Raw genomic sequence first — 13,476 nt, 5'->3', positions numbered from 1 at the left:
TAACAGGTAAATGTTATTCAGTAACAGTATCTAAATAACAATTGTATTCATTAGATTTTTGTTCAATACAATGCAACAACGGTGTAAAATAATTTTGTGATCCAAAAGATTTTAAAACAGTTAAAACTGTTCTATGTACATTGTTGGTGTCAACACATGGTCAAAGAAAATCATATTATTTCTTATTATATTCTAATGAGAACAATGCACTTACATAGATTGGAAATATTTCTCTCAGTCATTTTTCTGGAGATACTAGTAAAATGTTTTCCCTCCTAAATCGTTAATACAGACCGCTATATTATACCTGTAGTTTGTATAAAAATGATCTAAAATAACAGATAATTGTTTCCCATCATTTTAAAGATGTGATTTGGTATTCAATTTGAAAGATACATTATTTAAAAAAAATGTACCACATTCTGAGTTTTTGTTGTTTAGAAGTGTTTTGTAGATCAACACAAGCCATATACACATAAAAACGGAACACGGTATTGTTTAATTTTGCACTATAAATGGATCATTTATAGCCATACTCTTATTCATGTGATGTGGAGTCTTCCTTTCCGTCAGGATTGAACCTATTAAAATGTAAGCTAAAATCAGGGCTCGACTGAACTCCATCTGCATCTGAGGATGCTGCTTTCACATTTGACCGACTGCCTCTGCTCTCTATGTGAGGAAGAGATGCTGATGACGAATTCATGGAGTGTACTGAGGAACTGCTATGTTTCGAGTTTGAATGTGTTGAAGGAAATGGACTTCCAAATCCCAACATGTTTAGGGCATCGAGAGTGCCATCTGGATCGATCATTGCATTAATCACTAGAAAAGAAAAAACACAATTGTATGAAAAACCATTCTGACCACCATTTATAATGTCCACATGTTTAATCCCCTGAAACCACAGGCTTTATATTTTGCAAGTAAATGGGTTACTTAAAACCATGAATTCAGGTCTGATCAGAAAATAGGATACTGTTGTAACATGGGAGGCTGTAAAAAACACTAAGGGGTATATTTAGCAGGGCCGGTTCACACCACAGGCTCTGGAATGCACTGAATTGCATTCCAGCCGGCTTCCTGCGTTAAGGGGCATGTCGTTGCATTGAAGTAAATGGCACCGCAGCCAAGCCCCCCGCCCACAGTGCGATCGCCTGCACCCAAAAGCGTGGCACATTAGTGCCTGCATTCCGGTCCAGAGCAATATGCAGCAAATGCTCCAAGCACTATTTTTTGCAGATCACACTAGATCGGAACGCAGGCACTGATGTGCCACGCGTTCTGGTGCGGGGCGATCGCAATGCGGGAGTGGGGTATGGCTGTGGTGCCATTGACTTCAATGCACCCCCAACCGCCCCTGAACGCAGGGAGCCGGCTGTGTTGCGATACAGTGGGTTCCAAAGGCTGAACGCTCTGGAACGCACTGTTTGTGGTGTGAACCGGCTCTAAAAACATGAATCTGACATTTGCTAAACATTCATTGCAGGTGAATCTTCCAGGTGCATGTATTTTAAAATGACAGTGATTGATTCACCATTGGTACATGTTTGGTAAAAGTAATGCTTACTGCTTTAAAAAAATGACCATAGGGGCCTCATAGATGGAGCCAGAGAAAGAAGGACAGGTAGATTTATGTCAGTCCTCAATGGCACCAAAACCAACTGTTGTAATCATGTGACTCAGCTGAAAGATTGAATCTATAAATGAAGGGTTCACAGATTGTCTCAGTCACCGTTAGATTTTCCAACAAAGTGAAAAACTGTTTAGGTAAAACTGAGCACTTCTAATGTCAGAAGCGATATTTTTCTGCCTGCAAGAGTAATAAGGGAACTGTATTGGGATAGTCTTCTACGTAAACATATTAACACGTGTATTCTCCTTGCAATAAGAAAGCAAACTGGCAGCTCTCCAGTACCAGATGACCTGAGAAACAAAGCTATAAAACTGTAATTTCATCTCCATTGGCTGCTTGTAGCGACTCTGGCAGAATATTAAACAGTTATTAACGGACTTGGCGTTTAAGCTGATAAATACCTTGTAACTGGTTTTCAATTCTCTTTAGTTCTTGTAATATTGATAAGATTTCCTAAAAGAAAGGAAAAAAAAAAACGTTTTAATATACATGGGAAAATTCTGCATATGAGATAATGCTCTATCCCTATGCAATAGGGTAATATGAAACTTTGATTTATGAGATTTGTGGGTTTACCCCATGAATAATAATATATACCGTATTTTTCGCTCCATAAGACGCACTTTTTTCCCCCCAAAAGGAGGGGGAAAAAGTGCCTGCGTCTTATGGAGCGAATCCCGACGCCCGAGACATGCAGTTTCGGGCGCCGGGCGAGTAGTAGGAGCCACTGCTCGTTTAATACGAGTGATCTAACGAGATCACTCGTATTAAAGCCGAGCAGCGGCGGCGGCGATCGAGTTCAGCAGCAGGAGCCACTGCTCGTTTAATACGAGTGATCTAATGAGATCACTCGTATTAAAACCGAGCAGCGGCGACGATCGAGATAACCATAGAGCAGACGAAGAATAGACGTTCTTCGCCTGCTCTGTGTCATCACTGAGACCGTGGCGCTGTAATCACAGCGCCACCTGTCTCAGCGGTCACTAACTGCAGCTTCTGTCACAGAAGCTGTCACAGAAGCTACAGTCTCGAGTGCTCCATAAGGCGCGCCAGACCTCCCTGCGTCCTATGGTCCGGTGCGTCTTATGGACCGCAAAATACGGTATATATGCCATAAAAATCTATTTGTTTGGAGTCCATTCATGGATGCAGGAATTCAGATATAGCCGGGTTATACTGCAAGCTCCAGGAGGTTTGCACACTGGCAAACAGAATTACAAGCCAGCCCCATAACGCCTCTTATACCCAGCATGCTTCAGTTTCATGTTAAAGCAGTACCAAGAACCAGAGCAAATACAGGAGGGGTGGGACCTGTGTGCCTCAATGGACTCCAAGAAATAGATTTTACAGTAGGTACAAAAATGCTTTTTTCTTTCTCCTCCATTGAAGGACACAGGATTTCAGATAGATTAAGATGTCCAAAGCAACCAGTTAACCCCTTCGTGACGGGAGACGTACACTGTACGTCCTGCCACAAAGGGACCAAATGACTCGAGTTATTTGCTGCACTAGAAGGCTGGTAACCGCTGAGAATCATTATTGTCTATCATTATAGAGTGTTAAACAAAATCAAAAGCGCCAAACTGAGACCACCAACTGAAAAGTATATAAGCGAGGATTGCTAGGGGTGCTGCCCCACTTCAGCCAGGGGAGCTGTAACAATATGGGCCTCCTATTATGTCTCTCCACATAGTCACTTGCCGGCTTACATCAATTTTATCCCCTGGTGATTGGCCGACCGAGTCCAGTGGGAGTTTTTTTAGCGAGACTAGGGGCCTGGCCCGTTGTGAGCCCACTGATTGGCCTGAGGGCACGGCATCTCCTTTAGAGGCAGATGCTGGGAGAAGCGCTGAAGTACTGCCATGGCAACCTAGACGCCGACCCGAGAGGCGGCCTCCAATAGCATTTAGCGCTGCTTATTGGCCCCGCAATACTACTTATTGTTGCACGAGTGAGGTTGAGGTCACGTTCTGATGAAGGGAGCGTGGCCCCCGAAACGCGTAAACGAAGGAGTCCTGTGCTGGCACACAGGTTGACTGTGTAGCCTTTTACTGATGTCGTCCATGCTTTGGCTGAAAGCTTTTAATTCGATTCACTATTGTGAGTATGATTGTACTCTGTCTTGCAGCTTTTCTTATTAAATACAATCTACACTAGGGTGGGCGCCCTTCTCTTTTGTTCTTTTTCCCAAGATGTCCAAAGCAGTTCAACTGAGGGGTGGGAAACAGTCATCAAAAAGGCCCATAAGAAGATTGGAGTACTACATCCACCTAGACCAATCTGGAGCTATAAGCATCACCCAGAAACCCTCCATCACAGTCCTAAAGAGCAGGCAAAGAAGGGGTTTCCGGGAAGGAAGGGTGTTGATTCGGTTGTACTGGTCCCATGCAGCTGCCAGAGCAGCTTCCGTCGGAGGATCTCTGTACCTGGAGACAAACCTGTTGCATTATTTGTTGAACCTGGAGTCCATGTCCAACATTCAACACCTGCAACAGGTCCTGGAACATCTCTGGGTGTAGGGCCTATTACCCCAATCCAGGCTCTGACGGCAGGGGAGGTCTGCCTGACAATTGTCCACCCCTGGGACAAAAGCAAGGACAAGGCTGAAATCCTGCCCAAGAAAGAATCCTTTCTACCTCCCTGGTTGCAGCAGATATTATGGCCCCTTCCTAAAGGTTAATGCATGCTACAGCTGTGGTGTTGTCTGAATCTTGGTCAGATGACCCTGCAGCCCTGAGATCTATCGTTGTAGGGGCAATCAATTCACTCGAAGCTCCATAGTGTTGACTAGCAAACATAATTCCTCTAGTCACCTCTAGTAACTTGCAGAGCTGAAGGCATCCAACCTTCTACAACAGTAGCAAAAATACTGAGGCATGCTGGGTAAAGCAGGGGTTATACGGAGGCTGGCCTTTAATTTTTCTGTTTGCCAGTGTCTATACCTACTGTAGGCAGCAGTATAAACCAACTGTTTTTTGATTCCTGTGTCAATAGACAAGAAATATTATAAACCAGGAGGTACCCATATATAGTTAAAGCAACACTAAGGGCCCGTTCACATTGAGCGATTTATCGCGCGGTAATTCCCGCGATATTGCGGCAATTTACCGCGCGATAACGCTCTCCAATGCAATGGATGCAATGGATGAATGCTGTCGAGGGTCATGCGCTGCTACAGCAGGACCCTTTTTGGAGCGGATTTTGCCGCGATTCCATTCTTTGCAATGCAAGCATTTGCGCGATATCGCGCGCAAAATCGCACGATATCGCGCAAAATGCAAATCGCGCAGTGTGAATGGGGCCTAAATTCAGGAGTTAAACCTTAAAAATGCATTCACGTACCCTAACTATTCACGAAACAATCGTTTGTGTATCACTCAGCTGTAGATCCTGAAATCATGCTGACACTGTCCTTCCTTCTGGAGGGTGGCTACTTTTGCTCCCCATGGTCACTGTGTGTGTTGTAAAGTAGCCACCATTCCAAGTGCGCTCCTGTGATGGACTACAAATCTCAATAGAAATTAGTAAACGAAACATGAGATTGTAGTCTATCACAGGAGTGAGCGTTGAGTGGTGACTACTTTACAACACACACAGGGACCATGGGGAACAAAAGTAGCCCCCCTCCAGCACCAATTCAGAGATGATATGAGGATCTGAGCGATAGCTGAGTGATACATAAATAAAATAAACATTTATGTTATTAGTTAGTGTACTCGAATATGTTTTAACATGATTTAACACCTGAGTTTAGTGTTTCTTGAAGCAGTGTCTAATTCAAATCTATCAGTCAGGTGTTAGAAACCCTAAGAAGGGTGAGCATGAGCCCTACATGTTTTGCAACACTGAAAGGTTGGAAAAGGGGGCCCTTTTTTCAAACTCTCAAAAAATGTTTTTCCTGAAAGGATGTCTAAGGGTATAAATTCATGGTGGGGATTATTGCAGTTTAGGAATTGGGAACATTTAAAAACAACTAGTAAAGCATTCTGGTAATTTCTCAAATTAGGGAGTTGCGTACTGCAACGATGTGGTTACTGACAAATACAAAATTACAAATAACATAACCAATTAAGGTCGCACTATAGCCTGTACCCCCACGTTATGATTTGTAACTTATTTTTGCTTAGAAATGCATTAAAATACCCCTTTTTCTAAGTAAAGATTCGGTTTGCTGCTCTCCCCAATCCAGTGCTCTGTGCTACCATAACTGAATAACAGCAACACCCTTCCTCACACTGACCTGTAGTGCAGGGGAAGATAAAGAGGTTACGTATCTTATCATTTCTGTTACTAAAATGACTAATCACCAAGAGTACAAGGGTTTAATCCTGGTGCCTTATTGGACTACAGTCATATTTAGACAAATCCTGCAACAACTTTAACAGGAAAATGAGGAAAAGACTATGAAAATGAAGGCAGATAGTATAATGTTGTCTGACTACATATGTATTTCTGTGGGTTCCAATGAGCTATAATCAAAATGCTGAATTACCACACATGAAGTTTTCAAAAGTGGTATTTCACTTTCTGATCTCAACTTCTTCTCAATCTCGTCCCAGTTTCTTTCTTTGTCCTTAAATAAAATTCTGTAATGTAAAAAACAAAAAATTGTAAGGGAACAGTGATACATATGAAAAATGCACACACAATTACAGAAATGACCCCAAATGTGTAAACAAAACAATGCTCTGTCATTAACTTTCAGAAAAGTATAGTGTCGTCATTACAAATGTGAATGTAGATATTAAACAAGCTGCAAACTTCAGGACGCACATGCCATACCTTATTTTATTAGCAGTTTTATCAATGGTCTGTCTAATTTTCCGAGAAAATTGGAACACGGAAGAAAGCAGTAAACTATCTCCCATTACCTGCACAGAGAAGAAACAAAAGTTAGAGTTCAAATTTTCCACTCAGCCATTTTCTAACTTGAGTCTTCCATAAGACCAGAATGTGTTTTTCTGTCTGGCCAGTTCTGAGATTTACACAAAATTGCCACACGACACAGCCCTGTCTGGCAGGTCCTGATTTTTTTTTCTTCTGCCGCAGTCTTGCCCCTCCTCCAGCCTGTAATTGGACAATTAAAGAAGAAGCAGCAGGCTGCTGAACTCATGTATCTGCTCTCTTTCTATTTGCATGCCCCTGATTAGCACATGAGCACTACAGCACAGCACCTGGAGTTCAGCTTTAGGCCCCGTTCACACGGGCAACATGCACTACTGCACAGCTGCTGATGTGTACTGAAGGGAAGCAGTGCAATGTGCTCAAAAGAAGTTCAGCTTATAGTACTGTTTTCAGTGCACACCACCTCAATGTGGAGCCACCTAAAAAATGGAACCTGAGAAGAGGGCATTTTGGTAGTACACAGCAACCACAGGCCTGAGAGAAAAAGCACACAGCACTATATAATTTTTTTCAACTCAGGCTTTAATAACACTTTGAGTTTATGGGGGTTATATTTCTTAACATATTCAAACGTTGCGTTGCAGATCTTTGAATTTTAATCTGAGGCCTCTAACATCCCACACTAAAATGGTGACTGTAGTAATGGAAGCGAGTCGCAGGAGGGAACTAGGGTCACCAAGGGGTTTCACCACCCCAAGAAGTTGAAGGGAGGGAACAGACCAAACACATAAGGAAGGAGCAAGAAGAAACACAAATTGCAGTCACACCATACAATATGCCAGGATTAAAATAAAAGTAACCAATAAAACAGGTAACATAAATGAAGCAAATCTAAGCAGTGAAAGCCATAAGTCTCAGCACTAGGTAGCAGACACGATTTAAAGAATAGCAGGGTATTCACAGCCTACAGCCAGTGTAGAAAAAAAAGAGACAGCATTCATTGAGTCGGAATTTTCACATTGGCAGGGGCAATTTAAAGCAAGGCAAATTAAAAAAAAAAAAAAACCCTCTTCAAGAGTGAAGAAAAAAGCTTTTCCCTTGATATTAGACACATTGTTTGGTGGAAAATATATTGACATAGACCATTCCCATGTCATGCAGTTTAAATGTAAGTTTCTGCCCATGGGTAGAGCAGTCAGAATACAGTGAAACATTTGCATTTTTTTACTTTTAGGAGGTGCAAAATCTCTCACCCTGCGAATTATATAATCCTTCTTTCCATAATTCAGGAGGCGAATCACCATCAGGCATGGTGGGTTACATAAAGGCAGGGAACGTCCTGGGTTTGGTGTGTTGGTTCCAATGCGAAACAGCAACACGGGTTATTCTCGCCAAATTCTGCACGGAACCAATGTTCCAAAAATTCTGCGAATCGATCCCCTTCCATTTTTTCAGGGCGAACCACCAAATGGTTATTATTACGGCATAAATGATTTTGAAGATCATCAGCCTTTTCCTCTTCCTGTTTGATTCTTTTCTCAAATGTCTGGTGTTTGGCAGAGTAAGGCCTGATAACATCTTCAAGATCCCCAATGCATTGTTTAACATTGGACTTTCTATCTCTCATTTTCTGCCTATTTCTGAGGATGTTGGGATCCTTTTTAAATTGATGTTTTTCCTACCTCCTGGTGAGGATGGTGGTGAAATAATAGGATTTTTGTACTCACCGTAAAATCCTTTTCTCTCCGTTCATTGAAGGACACAGGTAACAGATCGTAGATCCTGAATGGTAGGGTAATATCGCCACCTGCAGGAGAAGGACGCTAGGCACAAAACTAAAGACCAATTACAGCCTAGGGGCGGCCCCTGCCGGTGGCCAAACCCCCCACCTGCTGACAAGTCTCCAGTTTAGTAACAAGCAGTTAGGAGTGTACACCCCATAAAGAGGGCGGGGCCTGTGTCCTTCAATGAACGGAGAGAAAAGGATTTTACGGTGAGTACAAAAATCCTATTTTCTCTCCCGTTCATTGAAGGACACAGGCAACAGATCGTAGATCCTGAATGGTAGGGACGTCACCAAGCAGTACACACTGAGGGATGGGCAACAACAACCAAACACCCAAAAGACACCTCAAAGAGTCGCCTGCAACACTTTGCGCCCCAAACCAGCATCCGCCGATGCCAAAACATCCACCTCGTACAACGTAACAAAAAGGTGTGAACAGAAGACCAAGTAGCGGCCTTACAAACCTGAGAAACAGAGGCCCTATGGCGGAAAGCCCAGGAAACCCCAACAGCCCTAGTATAATGGGCAGTGACAGGAAAAAAGGAGGCTCACGCCCCCTAACGACGTACGCCTGAACCACAACAGTACGAATCCACCTAGAGATGGTAGCCGCCAATGCGGCCCGGACCTTACGAGGGCCCACCGTGAGCACGAACAGAGAGCCGGCCTTGCAGAAAGAAGCCGCAGCACCCAAATAAACATGGAGAGCGCGAACCACATCCAGACAGAGGAGCGCCCGCTCCTTCCTATGGACCAGCAGCGGACACAGGGAAGGTAAGACAATGTCCTCATTCGGAAAACCGACAAAACCACCGGCAGGAATGCCGTCCGAGGACGGAGAACCTCCTTTAACTCACGGCCCCTGGCACAGCAGAACGGAAGATGCAGCAAAAAACGTCCTTCAGCCATGGACCCGACAGCCTGGATCAGCTGCAGCAGCAGACCTGTGTCCCCTTGAAAATCGCCATCACGGCGAAATATGACCGCCCCATCCACCCGAGGACCGGAAGTGAAGTCACACAGAAAGGGCAAGCCGCCCTCAACCAAGATGGCGGCCGCGGCATCCGGACTAGGCCGCAACTGGAGCCGGGACCTCGATTTTCGGCCGCCCGCGCACGAGGGGCCGAAATCAGAACGAACATGCGGCCGCGGTGACGCGACCTCCCGCGCCGCGTGCCATGGATCTACGATCTGTTACCTGTGTCCTTCAATGAACGGGAGAGAAATCCAGCTGCCCCTGCTCAAACAGCCCAGAAGTGGATGCAGGAGACAGCAATGCCAGCAGGGAACAGCTGTCATCTTGGAGTAGGCCACACGGCCTTGCCCACAGTTGCCAGTGCTTGTTTCTTGCGGCGTCTCATTCACAGCCCTACAGCGAAAGGCAGGGCAGCTTCCCTGAAATAGGTGCAGGCTTGATGTGTGGCCGTGGACAGAGCTGCAAAGCAGGATTGCTCAGGGCAGTTGGGTGCCTAGGTGATGAACTGTGAGTGAGCCTCCTCTCACATAGTGTACTCTGACACAATCCTCTACTACTATTTTCAATAACTTACATTATTATTGTGAATGAGCTGTACTTCTCTGTGTGTTCTATATTGAAGCTGCACCCTGGGATAGCAGAAACAATTTGATAGATGGCAGCTTTGGACAACGTTAAGTAGACTACTTCAGATAACCTACACAAAACTAGGCAGCCATGGTAATCCAGGCAAACAGAAACCCATAAACTTGTATCCCAGTCCTGCAAAACACATTCAGCCCATCAATGCTGGGAGCAAGAAAAGCTTTTCTCTGGTCAGAATTTGATGATTCACAGCCTACAATTTCTGTCACTCAAGGATAAATGCTAAAAATAGGATACAAATGTTTATGTAAATGTGAATAGTGGGCAGAGAAAAGCCCTTCTGTAGGCAAAATTACTACTAAACATCTGAGAGCCATCTAAAATCTATAAGCACCTACTACAGGCAGTCCCCGGGTTACATACAAGATAGGGACTGTAGGTTTGTACTTAAGTTGAATTTGTATATAAGTCGGAACAGGTACATTTTTTAAGTGTAACTCCAGCCAAAAAATAATTTTCTAGTTTTGGATAGCATAGGGAAGGGTCACGGTTCTTTTGCTGTCTGTTCCTGTTGTTCAGAAGATTAAAACATTTTAAATGACAGCAAAAAGTTTTTTTCTATTTTTATTTTTTTTAATAAACTTTATTTTTTATTATTTGGTTGCATTTTAAATTTTTATTCATTTAACTTTTTCTTTACTATTTTTACATTTTTTTTGTCTTTTTAATTTAATTTTTTTTAAACTTTTTTTTGTATTTTAATGCTGGGGGCCACAGCCAGCCTGCTATTGGATATTTCAAATTGCAATAGCAGGCTGGCTATTGCATCTGCCCACTGCCTGCTGTCAATCAGCAGAGGAGGGGCCTGAAGCAGAAAGTTCTCTATCAGGTCCCCCCATGCAGATTGACAGCAGGCAGTGGGCGGGTGCAATAGCCAGCTTGCTATTGCATTTTACAATATCCAATAGCAGGCTGGGTATGGCTCCCAGCCTGCAGATGAAGAGTAGGCAGGGGGGGCGGGGCAGAGGAGCCGCGGCCAGACAAGGAGACCGGAGTTTCGTCCGGACCGGGGAAGCCGACGGAACGGCTGAAGAGGAAGCCGGCACATCAGCGGAGGTACGTGGGGCATCGGCGGTATGCAGCGGTCTGTGTCCCCGCTGCCTCCGCCAACACAGGCGTGGAGAGCAGCGGGGATTTGAAAGGACACAGGCCGCTGCAGCCACAGTTCTACTAAATGTACCGGCGGAACTGTGGACCCCGTTCTTAAGTACGGATTGTCCGTAAGTCGGACGTCCGTAACCCGGGGACTGCCTGTATACATTGAGCAACTGCCTGAACATGCACGATTCATCTGTTAACTGAAAAAAAAATTGCAAGTGTAAAAGGTGCAGAAAAACGTACCAATAAAAGAAGTCCATGCAATTAGGATTCTCTAATATTTGAACTTACTTCATCTCTACTCCATGTTTTTCTTCTAGTGATAAGTGGAGGTTCAGAAATTTCTTTAGGCTGGGCTTTTGCATCACCCGCTCGCAAACTTGCTTCTGATCTTGATGAATTCGATGGAGGAATCTTTCTGAAGTTAAGGCTTTCATCAAATACACGGTCCACAAGCTGTCAATAAAGAGAAAGTAGGAAATAAAATGATGCTTTCTAATAAAAAACATCTTAACTAGATTGTTCAAACTATTCCATGTGCATGTGATAACTCACGAATGTAGGTGTGAATGTGCCCATATAGATTTCCTTTCAAACATACAGCGCATAGATTTGAACCAGCCACTTAGAAATTAATTTCTACTTCCGCATTTTTATGCAGCAAATTGCATACATTTTTGTTGTGTGAAAATGGACAAGTGTGAATAGGCCCATATAAATCTCTTCTAGACTGTGGATTTCTTAAAAATGCCAGATAAGCCTGATTACTGTTGTTCCAGGAAGCTCTGGTGCATTTCCATTATGATTCAGAAACAAAGAAAGCTTTCTACAGAATAAGATCCACAGATCCTTTCTCATCCCCACAGTGGCTGTTTATTGATAGAACAAAAAGGCATAGAAGATGCTGTGGGAGACGGGGAATGATGTAATGTAATTTTTTTTTTTAAACTAAACTACGCTTGTTCTTTAAACGTGACTTCAGAGTCTTTGTTGAGATCTTTGAGAATTAATTATTTCACATTAGCTCTAGCTAGAAGGGTCGGTGATGGCTTGTTTTAAAAGCTCTTTTACCGCTTGTTAATAAATGTAAATAATTTCACGTTCACAGTCTTTATTTAATCACTCTATTATTATAGAGATCAATAAACTGTGTGAAGATGTCCCCTCTTAGAGACTGGAAAAGTGCACCAATGGACAAGAGTAAAATCCCAAGTGATGCCAAAAGGATGTTAAAGTTCAATGTCAGTGTTAATGCAAAACATATAACCAAAATAGCATAGATTTGATTGTTATGTTTAGATTTCAAACGCAATTAAACAAGCATTAAAAACACACAGGGGATTGGATAAAAAAAAAAATATGCCTTTATAATCATTACATTAAAGCTGAAGTCCAGGCCAAAATGCAAACAATCAACATTGCAGGTAATGATTTTAAGATGCGGTTTACCTGATAATCTGCTGTGTTAGTTTTTACAGAAGTCATGAACACTTTTTTTTTTCTTGCAGCTTGTGGACCAGAACTGCTGCCTCTAACCATTTTCAATTTGGCCCACAATCCTCTTTTACCGGATGCATGCGTAAAGTAAGTCTGGTGATTTGACCTACTAAGCTTTGGGCAGAGCCTAGTACTGTGCACTTTGGATGCCCTCTTTATTAAAGCAGAACTAAGGTTTCTTTATGTAATGCAAACACACTGAAAATGCAAGTTATAAATAGTGCATGCATAATTGCAAAACTATGTGTCTTGGGGATATCTCAGTCATTTTTCCAGCTGCTGTGCAAACATAGCGCAGGACCTAGGATCCTCTATAGCCTCTGGGTTAATCCGTGCTGGCTGCAGAGCCCAAAGATCATAAGGCTTTCCACAACACTGTCTTAGTATGTCATTATTGTCCCTACATTTGCATAAGGGGCAGAGAACATCCCTGCACAGAACAATGTGGCTCTTCCCAGGCCTACCCTATCTTCTGCCTTCTCATTTCATTGACATTTATTCAGCCTTTAAATTAAAAGTTGCTGATAGGTGAGCAAGAGGGAGGGAGGATTGTGGTGGGGATAGAATTACCTATTACACACCCAGTGTCTGCAAAAGAATGAAAGTGGATCCTACAGAAAACTTTCTGTGAGGGAATGACTACATCTAGGGATGCACCAATACAGACTCTAGTATCGGTGCCGATACCGAGCATTTGGGCGAGTACTTGCCTAAATGCTCCCAATGCTTATCCCTATATCGGAACTTCGGTTTTAGGAAGCCGGGCGGCGAGTCATTCTCGGCTCCATGTACTTGATGACGAGGGACCATGGCGCAGGCTTCCTGGCCAATCAGGAAGCTGCGTGGCGTGTAATGACTCTCCGCCCAGCTTCCTGATTGGCCAGGAAGCTGGCCAATCAGGAAGCTGGGCAGCAATTCACATCTGGTGACGAGGGAGCATGGAGATGGCTTCCCGGCTTCATGGAAGCTGGGCGACAAGTCATTACATGGATG

General features: G+C 43.5%; 1 protein-coding gene across 1 annotated transcript in view; it reads right to left on the bottom strand.

Annotated features, from left to right (window-relative positions):
* Positions 1 to 340: 340 nt before the first annotated feature.
* CEP170 (centrosomal protein 170) overlaps positions 341 to 13,476 on the bottom strand; it is a 64,075-nt gene continuing 50,939 nt past the window's right edge. The window contains exons 15-19 of the mRNA XM_018559545.1: positions 11,278 to 11,442; positions 6,419 to 6,507; positions 6,129 to 6,222; positions 2,038 to 2,089; positions 341 to 825 (exon numbers count right to left, since the gene is read on the bottom strand). Of these exons, the coding sequence (XP_018415047.1) occupies positions 539 to 825; positions 2,038 to 2,089; positions 6,129 to 6,222; positions 6,419 to 6,507; positions 11,278 to 11,442 (687 nt within the window). The 3' untranslated portion in view covers positions 341 to 538. The remainder of the gene's footprint in view (positions 826 to 2,037; positions 2,090 to 6,128; positions 6,223 to 6,418; positions 6,508 to 11,277; positions 11,443 to 13,476) is intronic.

Source organism: Nanorana parkeri, unplaced genomic scaffold, assembly GCF_000935625.1.
Source record: "Nanorana parkeri isolate BGI_ZX_2015 unplaced genomic scaffold, ASM93562v1 scaffold402, whole genome shotgun sequence".
In the NCBI taxonomy this organism is placed as follows: Eukaryota; Metazoa; Chordata; class Amphibia; order Anura; family Dicroglossidae; genus Nanorana; species Nanorana parkeri.
Note: the sequence above shows the minus strand (reverse complement) of the source record. Positions and strands in the feature narration are given on the sequence as shown.